Source organism: Apteryx rowi, unplaced genomic scaffold (assembly GCF_003343035.1).
Source record: "Apteryx rowi isolate R43461 unplaced genomic scaffold, aptRow1 scaffold_46, whole genome shotgun sequence".
Lineage (NCBI taxonomy): Eukaryota > Metazoa > Chordata > Aves > Apterygiformes > Apterygidae > Apteryx > Apteryx rowi.
Window position 1 is genome coordinate 1,446,049 of NW_020450716.1, and position 21,778 is coordinate 1,467,826.

General features: G+C 44.0%; 1 protein-coding gene across 1 annotated transcript in view; it reads right to left on the minus strand.

The window, feature by feature from the left end:
* Positions 1 to 14,015: 14,015 nt before the first annotated feature.
* CLIC6 (chloride intracellular channel 6) overlaps positions 14,016 to 21,778 on the minus strand; it is a 39,913-nt gene continuing 32,150 nt past the window's right edge. The window contains exons 3-7 of the mRNA XM_026077578.1: positions 18,917 to 19,026; positions 18,332 to 18,457; positions 16,992 to 17,098; positions 15,843 to 16,024; positions 14,016 to 14,432 (exon numbers count right to left, since the gene is read on the minus strand). Coding sequence (XP_025933363.1) covers positions 14,271 to 14,432; positions 15,843 to 16,024; positions 16,992 to 17,098; positions 18,332 to 18,457; positions 18,917 to 19,026 — 687 coding nt within the window. The 3' untranslated portion in view covers positions 14,016 to 14,270. The remainder of the gene's footprint in view (positions 14,433 to 15,842; positions 16,025 to 16,991; positions 17,099 to 18,331; positions 18,458 to 18,916; positions 19,027 to 21,778) is intronic.

Genomic DNA, 21,778 nt, shown 5'->3' on the forward strand with positions numbered 1-21,778 from the left:
TGGAAGCAAAAACACACTAAGGGGGAATTTAATCAAGAAACAAACCCACAAGCCACAGAATTTCCATTGACTTCTATTTGGACTAGTGATGTTTTGCTTTTAGATCCCGGAGGGGTAAATAATTTCTCTTACTCACACTTTCGAGATCATGTTCTAGCTTCAGAAATTGCATTTTACATAACCTGACTGAAGTATACCTTAAGCATCATGCTAACTGTAAATGACTGTTTCCTCACTRTGTTCTAGTGGGTCAGATATACCTTCTGCCAGTTCAAGTGTTAAACATGGGTCCCACTTCAGTCATAAACTTATTTAGTGCAAGTTCAGTATTTATCCATAGTCTTGTAAAACTTCTCCACAAAATAACAGGGAATCTATTTTAACTTAATGAGAGGTGAAAGTGTACAAATGGAAGCAACAAACGGGATTTATTTGCAGGGTTGAAGTTAACCTTGTTGTTAACTGATCTTGTTTCAAGGAAGAATGTAAGCCTGCGAGCACTTGAGCGCTGCTCTAAATTATGGCATGAACATCCTGCTATGAGAAGCAGCAATAAATGTTGCTTAACCGTAAGCAATATAAATTCTCAATTACAAACCACCCAGCTAACCACCAAACCAAAAAGAAAGGTATTTGCAACTTTCTTGGGTCAAATTTAGTAGATGTCTCAGTATTAGAGAATTTTATCTGAATTTTATGCCTTGTCTGTAGGTATCTAAAAAGCCAGCCCACTTTACAGTCAGCTGAATTAGACTGTGATGATCCTCGTCACTGCCAGAGCTGCCACGTTGCCCAGTAGCATTTTTGACAGGTATATTTATTGTGAGTGAATGGCTCTGGCTGAATTGATCTAGGTTTATGTCTGTGGGACTCAGATTGTCTTATAGGTATTTCTGTATCTGGACAATTTCAAAGACCCTTCAGGAAATAAAACTACCTTCCTGGAGACTCAAGTCAGCTATGTGTATCTTGAAAGACAGCTTTTGCATAAATGAAAAAAAAGGGTGAGAGTTCTAAATATAGGTTTGCCCCTGCATGTCTGATTTGATTTTCTTCAGTCCTTTTCAGTCTGCTGTTCATCTCACTGGTTCTGACTGAAAGTGGCAAGGCAATGTTCATACACTACACAGTGTGACTGAGATTCAAGTGGCTATGCTTCTCTGTGTAGAGCAGGAGTGGGGATGAATTTCCCCCAGTGCACACCTGGTATTGCTTTTCTCAGGTCCACTGTCCCCAAGCAGAGGCTCTGACTGAGGCTTCAAATGTATGTACACACTGCAGTGCGTTTCTCATGGCTACTCTGTTGCTTACTGCTCCTAAGTTAGGGCTCAGATGCCCTATAATGCCTGGAAAAAAGAAAAAAAAGCTCAGAAAACATCTGAACATCTGAGCAAGGATGCCTATTAGCCATAAGTGAAATACAGAGCAAATGCCTAAGGCTGAAAATAAGTGTGTCTAAAGCCAAGCAGAGTCCCAGTCCCAAGCCATAGCACCTTACATGAAGCTAGGGACTTGCAGACCTGATGTTCCCATTGGTTAAAGAACAAGGGGACTGTTACTGCTTGTGTATAGCCAGCAGCTAGTGGTTTGACCGCCTGTCAAGAGGACAGTATTCAGGATCAAATCCTTCTCCTGTCTGGGTGGTGATCTGAAGGTGACCTGAATTTCCAAAAAGTGTCCAGTTGCCAAGGTACTGGATAATCAAAAATGGATCTGTTCAGTCTTAGCTGTTATACAAGTAATAAAATGTTCATTGCACTGCCAAGAGGTCTCCTATGCTCTCTAGAAAGTCTGCACAACTCGGTAGTTCATGCCCTAATCAGAGATATAAGTGATGCTGGGAGTGAAAAAGACCTTAAAGGGACATAAGGCAACACTACATTTATAGAAAAGTTAGCTGTGGGGAGAGCCAACTCTGCTAATTTTACTCGTGGAAGTATCTACACAAATGATGGGTCATGCTGAAGCGTGCAGGAAGCAGAATCACTATCTTCCAGAAGAGCAGTTTCTAATTGTGGTTCCTTTTTGCATTTCAGCTTATGCCAAGACATATGGAAAGAAAGTTGAAATGGTGAGAACAAGCAGCTGTGTGATTTCTCTAATTTGCTATAGTTGTTGTCTAACACCTAGAAACTCTTCTTGTCACTGTTCAGTAAAGTAAGCAACAGTGTGTTCTGTGTTTCCTGGATTGCTGATGTTTTCAGTTTCTAGAGGTTGCCCCACCAGCATTGTCCCACATATGTATTGCTTTGGTCAGGAAGGTGTAAGTGAAGATCCATCTGATCGTCCAACTGAACTGAGCAAGGACCTGCTGGAAGTAAATCCTTTACGTGGGAAGAGCTTCTGGAAGCCTGCACTGCCAACCTCCTGGAAAATTAAGAGAGGTAGGACTTAGAGTGATGCTGTACCTTGCCTAGCTTGTTACTGGATCACTTTTGTACCACAGCAAAGTCTTGCAGAAGGTGCTGGAAATCCCTAAGTAACAAAATCTCTAGTGTAAACTATAGCTTTCTCCCTGAACCACTTTCCCCTAAAATTTGTCCACAGGTGGAACATCAGGTCAGTCTCTAGAATCATCCAGACCCTGGCTTCAGGCTAATCATGCCAAATGTTGATAAGGTCCACAACACAGTAGAATATCTGGGCCATGAAAACCACTGAACAGTCATCAGATAGTAGACATTTTAGTCACGATCAAATTGAATCAGATCTGGCCTTATATTACCAAAGAGAACAGCTGTGCAGCTCCCCCTGAATCAGCGATGCATTTATTACAAAGTCTCTCCAAGGAAAGCTCTGTTGTGGTTGGGGCAAGAGCTTGGAGTCTGAGTCCTGATTTCACCACAGTCTGCCTCATGTCTCTGAACCAGAAACATTTTCTTTGTGCCTTCTGTGAGTGTGAAATGAGAATAACATCCATCCTTACGTGACAGGGGTATTATGAAAGTGAATACTTCTGGAACACTCAGACACTACAGCAATGGGGGTGAGATAGGAAGCTGTCTAGAAATTAAGTGTTTCAACATTTTTGGCATGAAATCTTTTGAGATTATTTTTTAAAAGATATTTCATTTTGAATTGACTTTCGAACCTCTTAAAATGTCAGCTTCACAAATGAGATGTTGTTTTAACATCCAGGTGAATGATTTTGACTGATCCACCATTAATTTTTTATAATGTCATTTTGTGGCAAGTTCTTAAATTCAGGAGGGGAGAAAGGTGTTCCATTTACAACTTCCCCCACTCCTATTTTAGTCATGTCATTTCTTACAAAGCAAAGTGTGGTTCCTGAACACTTACATATTCTTTAGAGAGACAGACAGACAGACAGACTGATAGAGTTTGCATTCTGACTGAGAGAACAAGAAACACATATCCTTAAAGGCACTGTGTATTGTGAATATATATAACATTGTTTATACAAGGTATATGCAGTACAAATGCTGTCTACTACTTAGAAAGAACATCTCCCTTCCCTTGTCTCAACTGACCTCCTTTTTTCTTTTTTACTCTTTCATCTTCTCCTCTTCTGCCTCTCTCTTCTCTTTGTCCTTTCTAGTTCCTACACTTTGGGTTTATATTCCCAGTAGATGCATAAATCAATAAATTAGTACCTCACTAACAGCTCATAACCCTGACTCCTGAAGGGAAAATTGCAACTAGTATTTTTGGGTTTTGTGCTTTGAAATTAATTATTAGCTTTCTGCTTGCAAGAAAAGCTGGAGCATGTAAAGCCTCAAACACCAGCAGGCAAAACAGAAGAGGGAACGCTTACCATTTTTGGTCTGCCACACTTTTCAAGTCAGTTCATTCTTCCAAAGGTCTAATTTATGATTTTTGAAGCTGAAAAGATTGATAGTGGTAGATGTACTTCACTTCAACAGCACTTCAGCATTGCATACCACACATTTAATATGCTGGAAGATTTAAAAAGCCAAGCAACGAGCAGGAAACAACCATGTAAATTCAAGTGATCAGAATCAGGTTTTGGAGCTTCTTACACCTTGGTCCCTCTCTGCATACTCTAAGTACCCCTTAGTCCTGCCTGAAGCTGTCCTCAGGTAGAACCTCTCAATTCTACCCCTCTTATTAGAGTAGGGCTCAAGCACAACAGGAGCCATTCACCTCACTTGCTTATCACACTGCAGGGCCAGCTGAAATTCTGTCCTCTCTAGCTATGCTTCTGTTGGACCTGGGAGCACTTCTAGCTCAAGGTGTGCACTCAGCCCCAGCTGGGGTGAGACCTGAGTAAGCAGCTTCTCTGCATGCCCTAGGTGAATTTCTGTGCTGCTTATGCCAAGGGCTAAAAACCTGCTCCTTGGGAAAAGGAGGACATAGGCAAAAACATTCCAGTGCTTCCCCACATGTGTCTAGAAACAACACTTAATTCAGTGAGAACCACCTTGCTGTGGCATCAGGGATGTGTCTACATGATATGAGCAGATGGCTGTGGATACCCCAGCTCAAGTGAAAAGCAGAGTACACACTTATCTTGGTGAAGAAAAATAGGGTAGCTTACACAGTTTGAACTGCTGAACCAGGTTAGAAAGCTGTCACACAAGCCTGCAAAGCCGAGGTGATTGAATGTCTTCAATAGGATGCAGGAACATGGTAGGCAGTGGCTGCTCTCACCTCTGCTATGGGTGCAGCTGCAGCCTGAGCTGCAGGTGTGACCCAGCCAGCTGTATTTCAGCAGACTGTTTTACCAGTTCATTAATGTAGTTATCTGGGTGCACTTTTGCTACCACATTTCCCAGGGCATATGTTTCATCCAACATGAGGTGGGGGAGGGAGGGAGGAGGGGAAGAGGCCTCTAGTTTAGTTTATACTGCATCCACAGTGATGTAAGCTCTATCAGAAGAAGTTCCAGCCTAGGAGCACCCTTAAGAGAAACAGTACTGATGCAACTAGCACTTTACATCCTCAGCACAAGGTATCATGCCCAGTACTGTTCCTGTACAGACACATCCTTATCATCTTGCAGCCTGTTGGCTCAGGCATCTCTAGGCACCGCGAGCTTGTTAACACTCTGCCTGCTACAGTACCAGTATATGTGAGGCACACAGAGCCTGTGCCTTGTGTCAGGGGCTGTGACATGCAGCATCCTCCTTGCCACCTGTGGAAGGTCCAACTTCCATGGTCCCAGCCGTTAAGTATGGCCTCATTCCACAGAGCAATTTACAACTCATTTCATGTCCTATGATGGAGCGAGCTGGAAGATCTGCTCTGTGGTTATTCCTGTAGGCAAAGCAGCAGTAGGGTTTTCATGTGTAAAGACCCCTTCCTTTCACTGCAGGTCATTTGAGAAGAGTGAAATTTTCAGTAGCTTGGTGCTGATCATAATGTTTTTGCCCAACTTCTTGTTTTTCTTTAGTTTGAAAACAGCTTTTCAAATATTTTTCAACAGACGAAAATATGGTTTTGGTGTAGGTCTGGTTTTCCTTTTTAATCTTGAATTGAAAACCAAGGTTTGATATCTGTTGGGCTTTTTTTTCTCTTTTCCTTTCCAGCAATTCTCTCTCTCATTTTTCCCCTTTCATCACTGAAAAAAGTAAAATGGAAGGGAATGATAGAAGGAAGAAATCCAAGGGAAACAAAAGCCCTCACTTTTTGAAAAGGAACATTTATTTTTGTTTTAGTTCATTGGTTTGATTTAACCAAAAAGTTTCTTCAGCAAGTTGTAACGAACTAGTGAGATTTAGATATTTGCTTATGCTCACACACAAGTAGCTTGCTGATATGGATGGATATGGATGATGGATACTAATTTGCTTTCCTGAGGTTTATTTTTTCATTGCTTGGAAGATATTTCCAAAAAGAATGTATCGGGGGAAATATGTTACAGTTAGTTACTCTGCATTTGATTTAATTTCAGCTTGTTTTTGGAAATACTGCATTGAGCGCAAGTAGTGTTTAACCTTCAAGTTGACTGGCCATTTTGATGACTAAGATATTTGAAGCCGACAAAGAAATCTTCAAACCTTGAAGACTTTTCTACACAAGTGATTGAAGAACAATTAATAAAGTAACTATCTGACCATATTTGCCTTGCGTATAATAGGTTTTTAAAGGGGAAATGTAAAAATTTGTATGTAAAATGATAATGTAATAAAAAYAATTTTTTTACAAGCAACACTACACAGAAGACTGCTTGTGCTAATGAGCATATGGAAATCAGTAGCTCCATCTCCACAAACATGCCATTAAATAATGGAACAACCTATCCCTTTATCTCACCTCATTTATTCTCCAGTAAATTGCTGAAAAATATTTCAATGGTCTTTTAAAAATAGAATAATTCGAATGTGGGCAAAGAGGGTTTTTTTCTAAGAAGCATTTCTGTATAAGGAGGGGGGAAATCAGACACTCAAAACATGTTGTAGATATGGATTCACTTACCATGGGATGGTGTAGGCACATCAGCTCTCCTCTCTACCGACTCCAGAACAAATGAGCCACTGCAGTTTTCTGATCTGCTGGGTCATTTCTCACAGCAGCAAGGTAAGGTGCTTTACTATGCCTTCTCCCTGTCCGCTGTAAGCCTTGGTAGAGCTGAGAACATCAAAATGTTTGAATAAAAGCCACCCCTATTTCTGCCCTGCTCCTGCTGTTATCCCACAAGCCTGGCGTTAGTGATGGTGGTGAGATGAGTGTTTCTATGTGTCTCTTCCTTTCCTGCGTCCAAGCAAGGGGCTGCTGGCTCTGGCTGCGATGCCATCCCCTTTAAAGAAATAAGTGGACCAGAAGGAATTGGCAGACCTGTGTAAATCAAATGGGAGCTGAAACCATTTATAATGTTGGGGAAACTTTGGAGAGCAGGGGGGCTGGTTTGTATTTTTTCATCGTAAGTTTGGCTTCCAAAGCATGACTTGCACATGTTCAGCTTTCAGATGACTAGAGATGAGACACTACATTCAGGTTTTATACACACTAGGGTAGGTCTACATGTAGATACCAGATGTTTTAAGGCACTTAGGGAACTCTGAGAGTGGGGTAAACTGTCAATGCAAGCATAGTCATCATGAGGAAATATTCGGTCCCTACCTCTGCTTTTGCAGAAGATTTGGAAAGACATAGCAAACCAACATTATCATCTGTGGTGGCTGCAGTCTCCTAAATATTCCCTATATACAACTCAAAGTCACAGCCAGAAGTCATTCAATCCCTCTGATGTATGCTCAGTTAGTTCTTCAGTCTGCAGGGCTTCAAACCACTTGGTGCCCCAAAGCATGGGATATGAGGCTGTGCCCCTCTTCTGAATGCTTTTAGCTCCCAGAGGAGAGACTGGGAGCACCCCTACCCTAGGTGGCCAACAGGCTAGTGCTTGGGGTGTGCTACCCAGTGGGGGGTGGAAGGAAGGACTTGTCTCCCCTTTTGCAGGTTGGGCAAGCACTTTAACTGTGGGGATGGGCAGTGGAAGGAGATGAGGGACTGAACCATCCCCATGTGCAATTTAAAAGAAAGCAGTCATGACTGCTTTCGACACTGTCTCCCATAACATCCTCATAGACAAGCTCAGGAAGTGTGGGCTRGATGAGTAGACAGTGAGGTGGATTGAGAACTGGCTGAATGGCAGAGCTCAGAGGGTTGTGMTCAGCGGCACAGAGTCTAGTTGGAGGCCTGTAGCTAGCGGTGTCCCCCAGGGGTCAGGACTGGGTCCAGTCTTGTTCAACTTCTTCATCAATGACCTGGATGAAGGGACAGAGTGCACCCTCAGCAAGTTTGCTGACGATACAAAACTGGGAGGAGTGGCCGATACACCAGAGGGCTGTGCTGCCATTCAGAGAGACCTGGACAGGCTGGAGAGGTGGGCGGAGAGGAACCTCATGAAGTTCAACAAAGGCAAGTGCAGGGTCCTGCACCTCGGGAGGAATAACCCCATGCACCAGTACAGGGTGGGGGTTGACCTGCTGGAAAGCAGCTCTGCGGAGAAGGACCTGGGAGTGCTGGTGGACACCAAGTTAAGCATGAGGCAGCAATGTGCCCTTGTGGCCAAGAAGGCCAATGGTATCCTGGGGTGCATCAGGAAGAGTGGTGCCAGCAGGTCGAGGGAGGTGATCCTCCCCCTCTACTCAGCCCTGCTGAGGCCGCGTCTGGAGTACTGCGTCCAGTTCTGGGCTCCCCAGTACAAGAGGGATGTGGCACTACTGGAGCAAGTCCAGCGAAGGGCTACAAAGATGATTAGGGGACTGGAGCATCTCTCTTATGAGGAAAGGCTGAGAGAGCTGGGCCTGTTTAGCCTGGAGAAGAGAAGGCTGAGAGGAGATCTTATCAGTGTGTACAAGTATCTGAAGGGAGGGTGTTGAGAGGATGGAGCCAGACTCTTTTCAGTGGTGCCCAGCGACAGGACGCGAGGCAATGGGCACAAACTGAAACACAGACAATTCCATCTGAACATGAGGAAAAACTTTTTCACTGTGAGGGTGACAGAGCACTGGAACAGGTTGCCCAGAGAGGTTGTGGAGTCTCCTTCTCTGGAGATATTCAAAACGCGCCTGGACGTGATTCTGTGCAACGTGCTCTAGGTGACCCTGCTTGAGCAGGGGGGTTGGACTAGATGATCTCCAGAGGTCCCTTCCAACCTCAGCGATTCTGTGATTCTGTGACTGCCTTTTGTCTAAGGTCTAGTCGCACATTCTCAGCGTGTTCTTGCCTGGGGACCCTGGGGCTGCCCTGCCTTCTGTTTTGGCCGGGGTTGAGGGGCAGAGAGAGCAGGGGGATGCTGAAACTATCTGCAACAGAGCAGCTTCGGAAACCCATGGAGTGCCATGGCCCCTACAGTCACACAGGGATTCAGGGAACCAGTGAAGGCAGTCCCAGGTAAGATGGCAGCCAAGCCAGCACTTTCAGGATTGACAAGTTTGGAGTTAGATGCTTCATTTTCATGTCCCTCTTTAGGTGCTGAAGTCTATACGGCTACATCTGCCATGGCTGGAATCAGGTGTGTGGTTGGGTATGGCCCAACTGGAGTAAGGGACAACATTCCCCTCCTCCACATATACATAAATACACACCACTTTGTGTTTGGTGCCTTCCATTAAACATAACAAAGTATTTGGGGCTAGGAAGAGCTTTTCTGTAGTGTACCTGCATAGGTATTTCTTCCAGCAGAGCAGATTAGGAGGATGGTGCAGTGGCTCAGACCTCCCCTCTTCCTCCACCCCTGCTGCTTTGTGAATAGTCTCGTGGCAGTCTCTCCCTCTCTTTGAGGACACCAGCAGGCCTATTCACATGAGCCTGGACAGCGAGAACAGGCACTAGCCATGTGCAAAAGCAAGGACTGAAAAAAACACCCAGACTCCTCCTAGTGTCAAAGCTTTCACACAGGCACATCTAAATCTCCAGGCTCTGCCTGCCTGATGCATGCTTTGGGGGCTGATTCAGCTCCAGCTGCATGGAGGGCTGGATGTGAGGCTGCGGATTGCAGGGCTGGAGCCCTCACAGGTGCAGTGCCCAGGGATGGTCCCTGTGCCGCTACGCGGTGCCCAGCCTGCTGGGACCTGCCAGTGCCTTGCCAGCACCCTGGCAGATCACAGCAGGAACCAGGGCCTGCCCTGGGAGGGAATCAATGGCGCTGCTTACTTGCCCCTCTTGAGGGCTGTATTGGACCAGTCTCAGCATGAGAGAGACCAACAACAGAAATAAAATTGGGTGTGAGCTCTTTGTTTTTGGGGKTTTTTTTTAATGCTATAATAATGAAAACCTCAAGAACAGCCCTCTCACTCCATCACAGGTGTCAGCATACAGGTCCAGGCTTTTTTCCCCTGTGCAGTTAACTCTCCCAGCAGCTCCTCCTCTGCTGGCTGATGTCTTGCATTCAGGCTGAATTGCAGACTTGCCCCCAGAGCCATTTTCCATCACATTTTGTTCCTGAAGAGGTGGGAAAAACCTGTTGGCCCTTCTGCTAGTTTCATTTGAGCTGGCTCCAAAACCCTTACCACTGCCCTTCTCTAAAGAGGCAAATGTAGCTTTAAGAACCACTTGGAAAAACGTCAGCTGAATTGAATGAGATAAGATGAGGGGTGAGAGCTTGCCCCATTGGGGCATATAGGGTGGTTAGGGGGGGAGTAGTTTTTGGTAGAGCAGGTGGCAGCCCTCACTGGGAGGGAATTGGGAAGGGAGAAGTTGAGAGGAGGTGTTTCACCAAAGAAGATAAAGKCTGAGGTTAAAAGCTGTGTAGTACAGGTGAAGGAAATGTCTCTGGGATGTCTAGGACACAATTCTTTATTTGGGCTAAGGGTCTTTTGTCATTTGCTTTTAAATAAGTAAATAACCTTTTCTGCTTCAGTCTCCACTTTCCATTTGGGAATATCCCAGTGAGGTGTAGAAAACCCTTTTTTCTTTCAGCTGCAAATCAACCCATTCTGCAGTTAAAGTCTATTAGAAGCTAACACTTTATTTGATAACTATTTGATGTTTGACTGATGTGTAAGAATACACTCATTGTTAGAAAGAGCAGAAAATTATTAAGCACTTCTACCTGTAGATGAATGGTTTTGGTTATGTGCACATGTGAAAAATTTGTTTTCTGAGTGGCAGTCAGCGATATAGGTCTTCCTTTTTTTATTCAGAATGTCAGTAAAAGTTTCACATCAAAATTAGAGTCTGTGTGCAACTCTCTGCTTTTCTTTMTTTTTTTTTAATATCTCTACCCATATCATTTCACTGTGTTGCTTGAAATATGCAAACACCAACTGTAATGTACTGTTTATCATAGCATTATGGGTGCCATGCAAATCACCGTAGAAGGCTGGAGCCATGAACCTCTTCTTTTGCATGAGCAAGAGAAATAGGGAAACGACTAAACATCAGGTTTCAAAGCCATCTGTGGCCACAAGCATTTAATCAAACATCCTTCTAAGCGACATCAGATTTTAAGAAAAGAAACCCTCTAGTCCCTGAGTGTCTGAGGGTTTTTCCCTCAGCCTGATACGACTGAAAATGCAGGCATGCAAGTCTGACGATGCCTTAGAAAAAGACAACAGTGTAAGGGAGGCTAAATGAATGATCTCAAAGCAAGAATTATTATCCTGGAGTGTATAAAGCATAAACATGGGCATCTTGCACAGCCCTGTGGCGTTTCTTGCAAGTGTGTTGCTAGCCCTTTCCAGCTGGTGAGGATGGACGGTGATGGGCTGCCACTGAGCCCTGGCACACCGAGTCCAGAGCTGCTGCCGGACCCGGGCTCAGCTGTGGGCTTGTGCTCGGGTTGGGAGAGCAGGCAAGGACAGGTCACGTGTTGCCATCCGTCTGGGGGAAGCAACCTTATGGAAGGGGAAGGTGGTATTTATTTTAAATGCAACTTACTCACACTTGGTTTCCCATCATTTCACTTGCACTGAGACATGAGCCTGGGCGGGCTGGGCAGGGTGGCCCTGTGGGAGGTGGCAGGCGAGGGGTTACCTGGCTGCTCCTGTTCACTGCTCTTCATTTGTGACAACTAACTGATTTCTGTATGTGCCTTTTATACCCTTAAGGGATCTGTTTGGGAGCTTATGGCTCAGGATCTTGTCTTGCCCTTCATGACTCTAAGGCAAATAAGCAAATTCCTGAGGCTCATTGTTCTTTTGGTTTCTTTATCAGGGTATTTTATGGCTCCCCTCCAGTTCTTCTTCATCTCTTTACCTTGCTTTGGGCTTCAGTTTGTTCTTCATCTTCCTGCTATCTGCTCCTTTGGGTGAATTCACTGCTACAATGCCTTGTAGCCGTCAACCCCCAGTCCAGTCTTTTAAGCTGGATTGCTTGGTTTCTTCTAGTGCTTTCACACACAAATTTCCATCCATCCTTTCCAATCTTAGTATTTCTGTTACTAATATTGTGCCAAATAGCATCATCCACAACAACATGCAGGCCTAATTTGGAGATTGGTGCTGTTTCCCACCACCAGCGTGGGTGCCCTCTTTCCAGGAGGTAGAGTTTGGCTGTGCAGATGCGAACCACACATTACTACACACTCTCGGGGCCAAAGAGCAGGCCATGGTCTGCTTTATTTACTGGTTATAAACAGCCATAACTACACTCATACTGAGAAATAGGAGTGGGCCAGGGAGCAGGGTTATGCACTTGGACCTCTGCATAAGCAGTGTGGACAATCTCTGGGTGTTTCGGGGCAACCCAGGTGGTTCTCTCCAAGGCAAAACTTTTACAGAAGGGACCAGCCCTAACCAGCACAAGTGTGGGACAGTTTGTGCCAGGTGGCTTTAAGGCCAGGGATTATGCCCCTATCTTTTTTTATTCAGCAGTAAAAGACATAGCTGCTAGGTATCTGTTGTTCCCCAGCTCTGACTGCAGGTCTGCGACATAGGTGATTCCTCGAAGACAAATCAAAGTTTGGTTAAACTTTGCCTCTTATTTCTTAAAATCCAGGCCACTCTTGCAATGCACCTTGCCAGGAAATTACCAAGGAAATAAAGACAGGACACTGCTCAAATTACTTATGGATTTGTGTATTTTATATTTAAATTTTAAGGCATATGAAAAGAGTATATAGATTTTATGTCTTATATATTTTATTTATATATATATATTTGAAAATACAAAGTAGCAATTAGTAAAATTTGATGAGTGACTGCTCAGCTATCATCCCCAATATATAAATTCAGAACTGAGAGAGGAAGGGGAAAGATATTGTGTCTGTTCTCTAAAGAAGACAAATTAAAATTCTGTATTTAACGCTGTTTACAAACAATTGTGATAGGACATTTGCATCAGAACTCACAGTTGTAGTGTATAGGATGATGTGTGTATATATGATGTAGTGTGTAGGAGCAAAACATTGCAGATACAATATACCTGACACCTACTGTTGCCGTAAGTAATGCTTTGTAAGAAAGTAGGTATATGTTYGACATGGGCAAAGATGAATGACTATTCCATAACAGTCTCTTTGTGGACACAGATGTCAAAATAGGCTATTTTTAGCCATTTTCACATCTATTTTGTACACACAGGCAAAACGCTTCCAAAGGAAATTTCCAGATGACCCTATGACTAAAGCATTGCACCCTCTACTCCTGCTTGCCTGCTGAGGGCCTGCTCAGCAGAAGGCAGCTGGGGATGTACCTTCTCACAGGCCAAACATCTCTAACGGTGCATTCCCAGATGCCAGGCTAGAAGGTATTTCTCACCAGTACTCACTGCCTTGAACACAGATTCCTGCAAGGCTGGAGGGGCTCATCTAATGCAACCCCCACCTATGGCAGAAGCAATGTCTATCTTAGATACCAGGTTAGATACCTCTCTCATCAGCTGTAAAGTTCTCAGTGATGAAGGCCTAAAAACTGCCCTGGGAAATCCAGTACACTGGAGCTCAACCAGCAGGAGAGAGTGAGAAAGGACTATTTCTGTCTTAGCCCTTCTCCTCCTCTTTGCTTTCCAAAATAAAGGGGAGTCATGGAAGGAGAGGAAAGAGTGACCCCACCTCAGTAGCTGGAAACAGATGTTCTCCCATTCCTTGTCTCTACAGTGACAAGCAAGCCTCCATTGTCAAATATTTATTATTAGATAGTCTACAGGCCAGGGGCAGTCTGTGTTCCCCTCTTTGATGGGGATCACCAGGACTGGAGGAGGCTGGGTGGGTCGTGCAGCCCTGAGAAAGGAGAAGGCAGGATAAATACTGAAGAAGGACTCATGCAACGTGCAAAGGAGTTGTTCTTCGTCGACCTGCTCTACAGGTCTCTAGCAGAGAGGAGAGGGCTTCTGGGAAGGCAGGTGTGGTTCCACCTACCAGCTGGCCTTTCTCCTGGATAAACCAGGGTGCTGTGGGCATGCCAAGAGTTGGCTTGTGGCCCTCCGATACTTCCAGAGAAGCAAACAGAAACCTTCCCAGTAACTGTGAAGTTTGGCAACAAATATGAAACAGAGATCAGAGGCAGCAATAATGACAGGTTAAACATGTGTGAGAAACAGGGTTGTTTCTTCCTAAAATTCAGTAATTTAGCGTAAGTCACTAGTCTGTAATTTTTCTATAATTGTGTGACCTATATTGTTCCCCTAACATCAACAAATGGTTTAATATTGATCTGATGCCTTTAACTTGGAATGCAGTACACACGTTTGTGTGTGTATATATCTGTACAGAGACACAAACATATACATGTATAATTTAAGAATGAGCAAATAAAGCTATACAATTACCAGAAAAGAAGAACTGGCCAGTGACAGAACTTACACTGCAGAGTGTACAGTTGTTGGGTGTTTTTTTTTTTTTTCCATCTTGGCTGGTGCCCATCTAAACCTCAGAAATAAAGAAAAACAGAAGCATCTTCCATTTACTTCATTCTCTTTGCAACATCCAAATATGCATACTCAATTTCTTGATCAGCAGGACAAGTGTTTGTAAATTCATCTCTTGCATATGCATTGTTCAAGTATCTTGAAATCCCTGTCATTTCAGGTGGAAACTCAAAATTTCTGTATTTTTTTGCAACAACCTTTTATTAAAAGAAAAAAGAAAAAGATTATTACACACATGATCTGCATAAAATAAATCTGCTCTTTATATACATTTTTTATTTTCCATTCGTAAGTCTTTCATATTTACAATATACGTTTTGGTGGGAGCAAAGGAGAAGAAAAGACAAAAAAAGAAAGAGAAGACATGGGACGAAGAAAGCTAGCTAACTAGCTAATCCACTCAAAAGGATTTATTTAGTATAAATATTCTGCTAGAGTTATGCCAGTAGACCATACCTCCTGGAGGAGATGGAGCTTAAAACAGCAAGAAAACTAGCATAAACCAGAATTAACAGAATACTCTGACAGTAATAAACTGACCCACAGTTGGAAACTTTCACTTAAAACAGAATGGAAAAACTTAAATTAAAATACTAAATTTCACATGGCTATTGGCTGTTACCTAACACTTCCCTGTGGATCAGCAAGGATGGCTTGACGTTCACCCTCCACCATCCTTTAGACGTTCCTCTGACATAAGGCCGTTCCCTTTGCAGGGGCCCTATTGACCCCCCCCCACCTGTTACGCTTAGCTGTGTGTGTGCCCAACCTCTGAAAGGGGCCCCATGGAGTGGGAAAGGGCTTGTGTTCTCTTGCTGCTGTCTGAGGACTAGTTTCAACCATGAGGTCTCCTGGGATAGTTTTCACTCATGAAGGTGTCAGAAAACAATTCAATCCACTCCTCCTCTGAAAAAATAGTAGTCAAAACTGCAACTTTCTGAAGTGACCTTGTTTGTATCGAAACCAGATGAATTTCCAAAGTGGCCTTTTCTCTTCCAGAGCCTGGTTGGCTCCAAAGCAGCCTAGGGACRGGCTCTAGCAAAGCCCAGACACCTTGGTCCCCAGCACTGCTAGAGGGGTGTGGATGCTCCATAGCCCTGCAAAAAGGGGCTGGGAGCCTTGGCTGGAAGGGTGCTGGGTCCCCAGCCAGTGTTACTGATATTACTGGTGATGTTCAGCAAAGCAGGAGTTTTGGGTTAAAGTTGGGAGAGATTCAGACTTCACCAGTTGCTGGTTTCTTGAATTGGCATGGACAAAAATCATTTAATCTTATTGTTCCGTGGCACTCTTGCACATGAAATACAAATGAAAACATTTCTCTACAGCACTGAATATAGTACCTCACTCATTTAATACTTGTGTGATGCTTAGAGAGTGCAGTCATGACCCAAATATGAAACCAGATATTCTAACTGTGGAGTCATCAATCTGAGGATCTGCCTAGCTTGCTCTAATAAAATAGCCTTGTGTATTAGCATTCATTCTCCCCACATTTAGACAGCTGCTGTGCAGCTTCAGAAAAGATACAGGATTCCTCTGCCTTCTAGAAGTGAGCTTGGGCTTCTGTGTTTCCCCCCTCTTCAAAACACTGAAATGCAAATGCAAACCTTAATTATATGGAGCTTTGGTAGGAGGTTGCAGTCTGCTAAGGTGAGCTCATCTCCATCCAGGAACTTCCGGCTGGAAACAGTGATCTCCTCGGTGCTGTAAGCATCAATTTCATCCGGCAAGGGGCTATTTAAGTAGTTGTCCAGCTTCCTCAGGGCTTTAAGCAAAGATTTTTCCAAATCTAGGTTAAGACAATAAAAAGGTCATTCAAGACTGTACCAAGGTCTCTCTTGAACACCCAGCAGACAGACAACTCCTGCCTTCTGTTTTCTGGCACCAGTCCAGCTTGCAGACACCCCCACCATGCCAACTCCTGCAATTTCTTTATTCTAAGCTTAAAACCTAATGCTGGGGTAAGAGCTATAAGTAGCTCTATTTGGTTCTGATAAAACCAAACTGGGTCTGCTTAGCCACAAACAGCTCCTGAAACACATACGGGGGCTGTTCGCGCAGAGTGGCACAGCAGCAGGGCCAGAGATGGTGAGACTTGTGGCGACAGCAGCAAGGTGCCACTCCGGACCGCATGGGAAACCCACCTGCAGGCACTGTGCTCTCCACGCAGAGTAGTGGGGTGGAGGCAGCAGGGGCTGGCAAGGGTGGCTGCAGTATACCTAGGCTAGCAGTGCCAGTGAACAAATGTGACGAGGGGAGAAGGAAACAGCAAGGGGAACAGGGCTGTAAGCTGGAGGGCAGAGAAGTTAATGCACAGTACTGAGGGTCCTACTCCAGATATGTGCATGGGAAAGTAGAGCTATGGGGTTAGAGCCTTCATGACTGACACAAACGGAGGAGAAAGGCAACAGGAGGATGGCGGGTAGCAGACCTGAAGCTAAGGTCCTACTTTGAGCAGGCAGTGCTTGTAGCAGGGGCATGGGGAAGATGCAGTGTTACAGGCCTGGGAGCTGAAGAACCTGGGAGGAGCTGGAGCTGGTGCTCCCATGCTGACAGTGGCACCTGAGCAAAATAACTTTAGGAATCCCTGACTAAAAGAGGGAATGGGCCCAGATTTCCAAAGCTTTTATGCTCTAGGAAATGACTGCTTACCCTAAATTGCAAATGGGATAGCTACAGCACAGTATGCTAGAACTATACAGTCTAATTTGTTCCAGAAACTACCAGGGCCAATGAAAGAACTATATTGCACGTACTTTCATTAGCATCTTTTCTTGGGTTCTTTATGAACGCAGAGAATTTCGCAAACACATCATTTCCTGCAGAGTTAGACTCAGGGTGGTTTGGTGCAAGTTTGGGATACCTGAGGAATTAAAAGAAACAAAAAAAGTTATGTGACTAACCACTTTTTTTTTTATCTCCATTAATTATTTAATATACATCATTTAAATTGCAGCATCACCCCTTTGCAAACAATATATGATTACACAGAGCTTCTGGAGGGAACCATCCTAAACTAAAGATCACTTGGCCAGTATGGCCTCTGGCCCATACCTAAACCATGTCGCTCACCTCCTTTTCCCAAGGGAGATGGGAAATGGCAATTCATGCTGCAGATTCCACCCAGACAACCCAATGCCTCTTCCAGGTCACCTCCAGCAGGGATGAGCCAAGGCTGAAGAGAGGGTGGCTCCTGCTGCGAGGAGGGAAAGTCTCTACCAGCACCGAGTGCTGCTCCTCCCAACCTCCTTGCCTCTTCCACTCACACATGAGCAAGCTCAGTGTGGCCAGGCCAAGAGCTGCTGTTGCCACGGGCAAATAGGAGGGAAAAAGTGAATGGGAATGGCTGCTAGCATGGCTGAAGTCAGGTTCGGCTGCTTGAGATGGGAGTGTCGCAGAGGGCAGCTGCTGTCCTGGGGGAGAAATGGGTGGGGGATAAGATGCCGCTAGTGGTGGGATAGCTAGTTTTGGGAGAAGTGGGAAGAGCTGCCAGGGTGGGGAAGGACAAGTCCCAAACCCAACCCCTGGTGTGTACGGAGGCTGGCCCATCTAGCCGCTCAAAATGAGCATTGACAGTCTTTGCCCCCGGACTCCTAGGACACAGGTGGCTTTCACTAGTGTTTTCTTTTAACTACTTGTTCCCAGTAAGCGCAATTATTTGTACAGTGTGAAGAGGGAAACCTCAAACACACACAAATGAAGGAAAAGAGGTCAGGTTTCTGCAATGGTATGCAGGTTTCTGCATATACTTGCTGCAGCAGGGTGGATTTCATGCCTTGGGAATGACTGTAGTGGCATAACATAAACGTGGGGTAAAGGCAAAGACAGTGGGAAGAGCACAACCAGCGGCCCGGGGCAAACCCTGGGGCCAGCCCTTCCACAGGCCTTGGCTGTGGTTCACTTCCCTCAGTGTTGCTGCTCCCAGCAAGTTCAACTGCAGCGGCTGGACTGGCCCCTCCTAAGCTTCACAGGCTCATCATAACTCATGAAGCTAATCAAGGGCTTGATCTGCTGAAACCAAAGGGGACTCTGCCACTGACCTCTGTTGAGGGCCATAAGGGGCTAAAAGCAAAAGAAGTGGTTGGGGATACAGTACCGGGGCGGCGCTAACTTTTCTTCCAAGAACTCTTCAATCTTATTGACATCGGTTTTCACTTCACCATCAAACGTCATGAAGGGGGGGTTCGTTCCCGGGGCTAGGTTCTGCAGGTCCGCGGGTTTTCTAATGGGAGGAAAGAGACTGGGTTAATCACAACGGGAACTACATTTTCAATTTCTATCCTTAACTGCAATGAATTGTTTCAACTTCAGAATAACAGATTACTATCTGTCTTGCATGTAAAATAAAACATAGCCAGCTGCCTTACACTGGTGTTGCAAGAATTAGCTAGCCCATACCTGAATGTGCTCTGAAAAGCTAAAACTGCAGTCTTATGTTACAGAGACCTACTGCAAAATAGATTAAAATCTCAAATGCTTCAAAGGAGTTAGTCCACTTTGTATTAGTGAACATTAAAGAGGAATCAGACATACAAACTGCTGTCATAATACCAAGGCACAGTGTAAATAAGGTCTGCTAATTTGCATGTGTTTTTCAAATCTGTCAGAAGAGATCCACCCTTTAAAATCACCATTTTGGTAAAGTCGCTCTGAAAAATGACAGCTCCTATTGTAATCTCACCTTTTCAAATCCACGGTTGTGACATTAAATATGACACCTTTTAGCCACAGAATCATAAAGAGACGCTGAGAGAACGGGCAATTTCCAATACTTTCCCCATCACTGCCAGCCTACAATAAAAAATAAAAAGGATACATACATCTATAATAGCCAATTTTGATAGCAGACGCAGTAAAAAAGCAGAAAATCCAGATCTGCTGTGAGTATGTATAACATGTTACTCATCTCTACTAATATGTATTTTCAGGCAAAGTTTCTTTATACCCTTCTCCCAACACGCACATAGATATGATGAATAATCCTGTCATCGTGGAGATGTATTTTTTCATTAAAATGTGTAATGAATGTTTTCATAAGTTAAAAAACAAAATTGGAATTACAGCATTCTTTCCAAGGGCAAAAGTCTCCACCTCATTTGTCTAAGTGTACATAAATCTACCTAAATCATTGCAAGATTAAAAAAGTTTAAATCCGTTTACGATCACAGGAAACAGGTATAAAAAGATTTACCAGCATAAATTGAGAAGTAATGCCTGAAGCACTTAAGGGAACAAACAGAATAAATCAAATACTTAAGTGTTTTAAACTGAACAGTTGCAGGGGCCCAGGGAGAGGGAAGGAAGTTGCACAATGGCCTTGCTTCGGCTGAACATGCAAGTCCCAGTGCTTTGCTGAACTGTGGGCTAATGAAGCACAAATGCCRCATAACTATGCCTTAAAGCTGAGGAAAATGCAAAGGAGGGGAGAGGAGCACGCGGTTGCCCCGTGGCTGCAGCGCAGGCCATCTCCTAGTTCTAGACCCAGAGCTCCCACTTCTCACACTTAAGCATGACTGTACCCGAGTCACGTAACTGCTCTTCCTGCATGCACCTGTAATGATGATCTTTCATTTTGGCTAAGCAAATCATCCTGTGTTAGTGTAAAGCACAGAGGCTGCAACTCACCATACGTGTCGCCACAGAAGCATTGCTCTAATTTACTTCGTGTTGCATTTTGCTTAGAGGTTCCATTAGAATGTGGTGAAGCCTTGTGTAGTTGTTATTGGCTACTTTAGGCTTTACACRGTGGTGTTGCAAGAGGTGAGCGCTCTGATTTTTCAGGCTTTTCTCATGATTCTCCTAAAGTGTGCAGTTTTAAAACTTGCTTTAAGGGTACAAAAGTAAAAAATCAAGTGTGTCATTTACTTAGTTAAAGGGTTAGTTCATTATGCTTGTAGGTGGTCTTTATATAACCAAATGACATGCAGTAATGAAACCAGTTCTGCTTGCTCTTTCACCTTTCTCAATGCTATCAAATTAATTTCAAATAGAGCAAAAAGTTTTCCATAAACAAACATTGCTGTTACATTGCTTTAAAAACCTCACCTTCACAAAGAGCTCTATGTCTGGAAATGAGCATCCAGTCTGGAGCGAGCAGTTTTCTGCCATGGAGCTTGAGGAATGTAAGAGGAATGATCCTTGTCCGGCTCAATAAATGCTCTTACTCTCCGTATCAACCTGAAGGAGTCTCCTCTGATAACTCTTTGCTTCCTTCTGTCTTTGCTATTATGAAACTACTAGCTTTTGTGGTAACAAAAAACAAAATAGCTTATTGCCTTATACACTGCCTGGGAATAAAAACTTTTAGAAATGCTAAAACAGCTGGACCACTGTATTAGCAAGTCTTGTTTTGTAGGTGGCAAAAATGAGAGCTGGTCATAAAAGCTACTCTTGTATTTTTCCTCCTACTCAGAGCACTGCTTTGTAGTGCTGTATAGTTTACAGCAAGAATGATATTTGGCTGAAAACTACTGTGTATTTCATAAGAATGAGATGTCTGCCAATGCTGCTAGCACGTGCGCTTCAAAACAGAACTAAATACATGACACCACCGTTTTTTCTCAAAGGATGTTAACATATATCCTGTCTTCTATGCGATGTGGTGCAAAACCTGGTGCAAAATCACGCTGCAGCCTGTGCCCGTCCCCAGTGGCTGTGCAAGGAGGGAGGTGGTTGTGGCACTGAGCTGCGTGCGGTGGGAACCCACTCCCACCCAGGGTGCTCCCGGTTCTGCCGCACCACATGGCAGGCCTCTGTGGAAAGCCACCAACCTAAAAGAGGACCGATGACTTCCCAAAATCTAGAACAAACACTTGTCTAGGAAAACTGGGAGGACAGAAAAAGCAATATATTAAGTATTCACTTATAAAAACAGATGTTCTCAGCCATAATAATGCAGAGTTACACAAGAACTGAAAAGTCAGCTTTTATTTTATTCAGGGGGTGAAGGAGATATTAGTTCTGTGTGTGTACATAATGTTTGAGTGAAATCTGTCCCAGGCAAAAAAATGCCACTTGTGATGCTTCCACTGCATCACAATCTGTGGAGGCTTTTCAAATGGAAAGTAGCATTAACACTGTAAGGTGTAAAATCATTCAATGTATACTTTGGGATCTTAAATAATTTATTATGGAGGAATTTAAACCATTAACCTAAGTCAGTAAAGAAATAATCTTACACTAAGAGTTTGCTACRTTTGGGAAATACAGCACACGTGTCCAGAAAAGCAGTTCCTATAAATAATTTGACATTTTCATTCATTCATCCTTTGATAGGCAAAAATAAATTATCTCATCAGGGTTGATGTAACATTCAGAGAGCTATGTGACCAAGAGTGACAGCAGGATGAACTTTTCCTGTTCAATTACTGTGTTCTCCTGGACATTAAATACTAAAATTTTGGCTCTAACTTTTCCTGCTGGAGGTAAGGAAACATGGCCATTGCTTTGTTTTGTCCCACACTGCCTTGGTGACAGTAAATTTCAGGGAGTCAGACACAGCAGCCCCAATCCGCTTTTCTGCGGAAATTTYCATAAGGTAGAG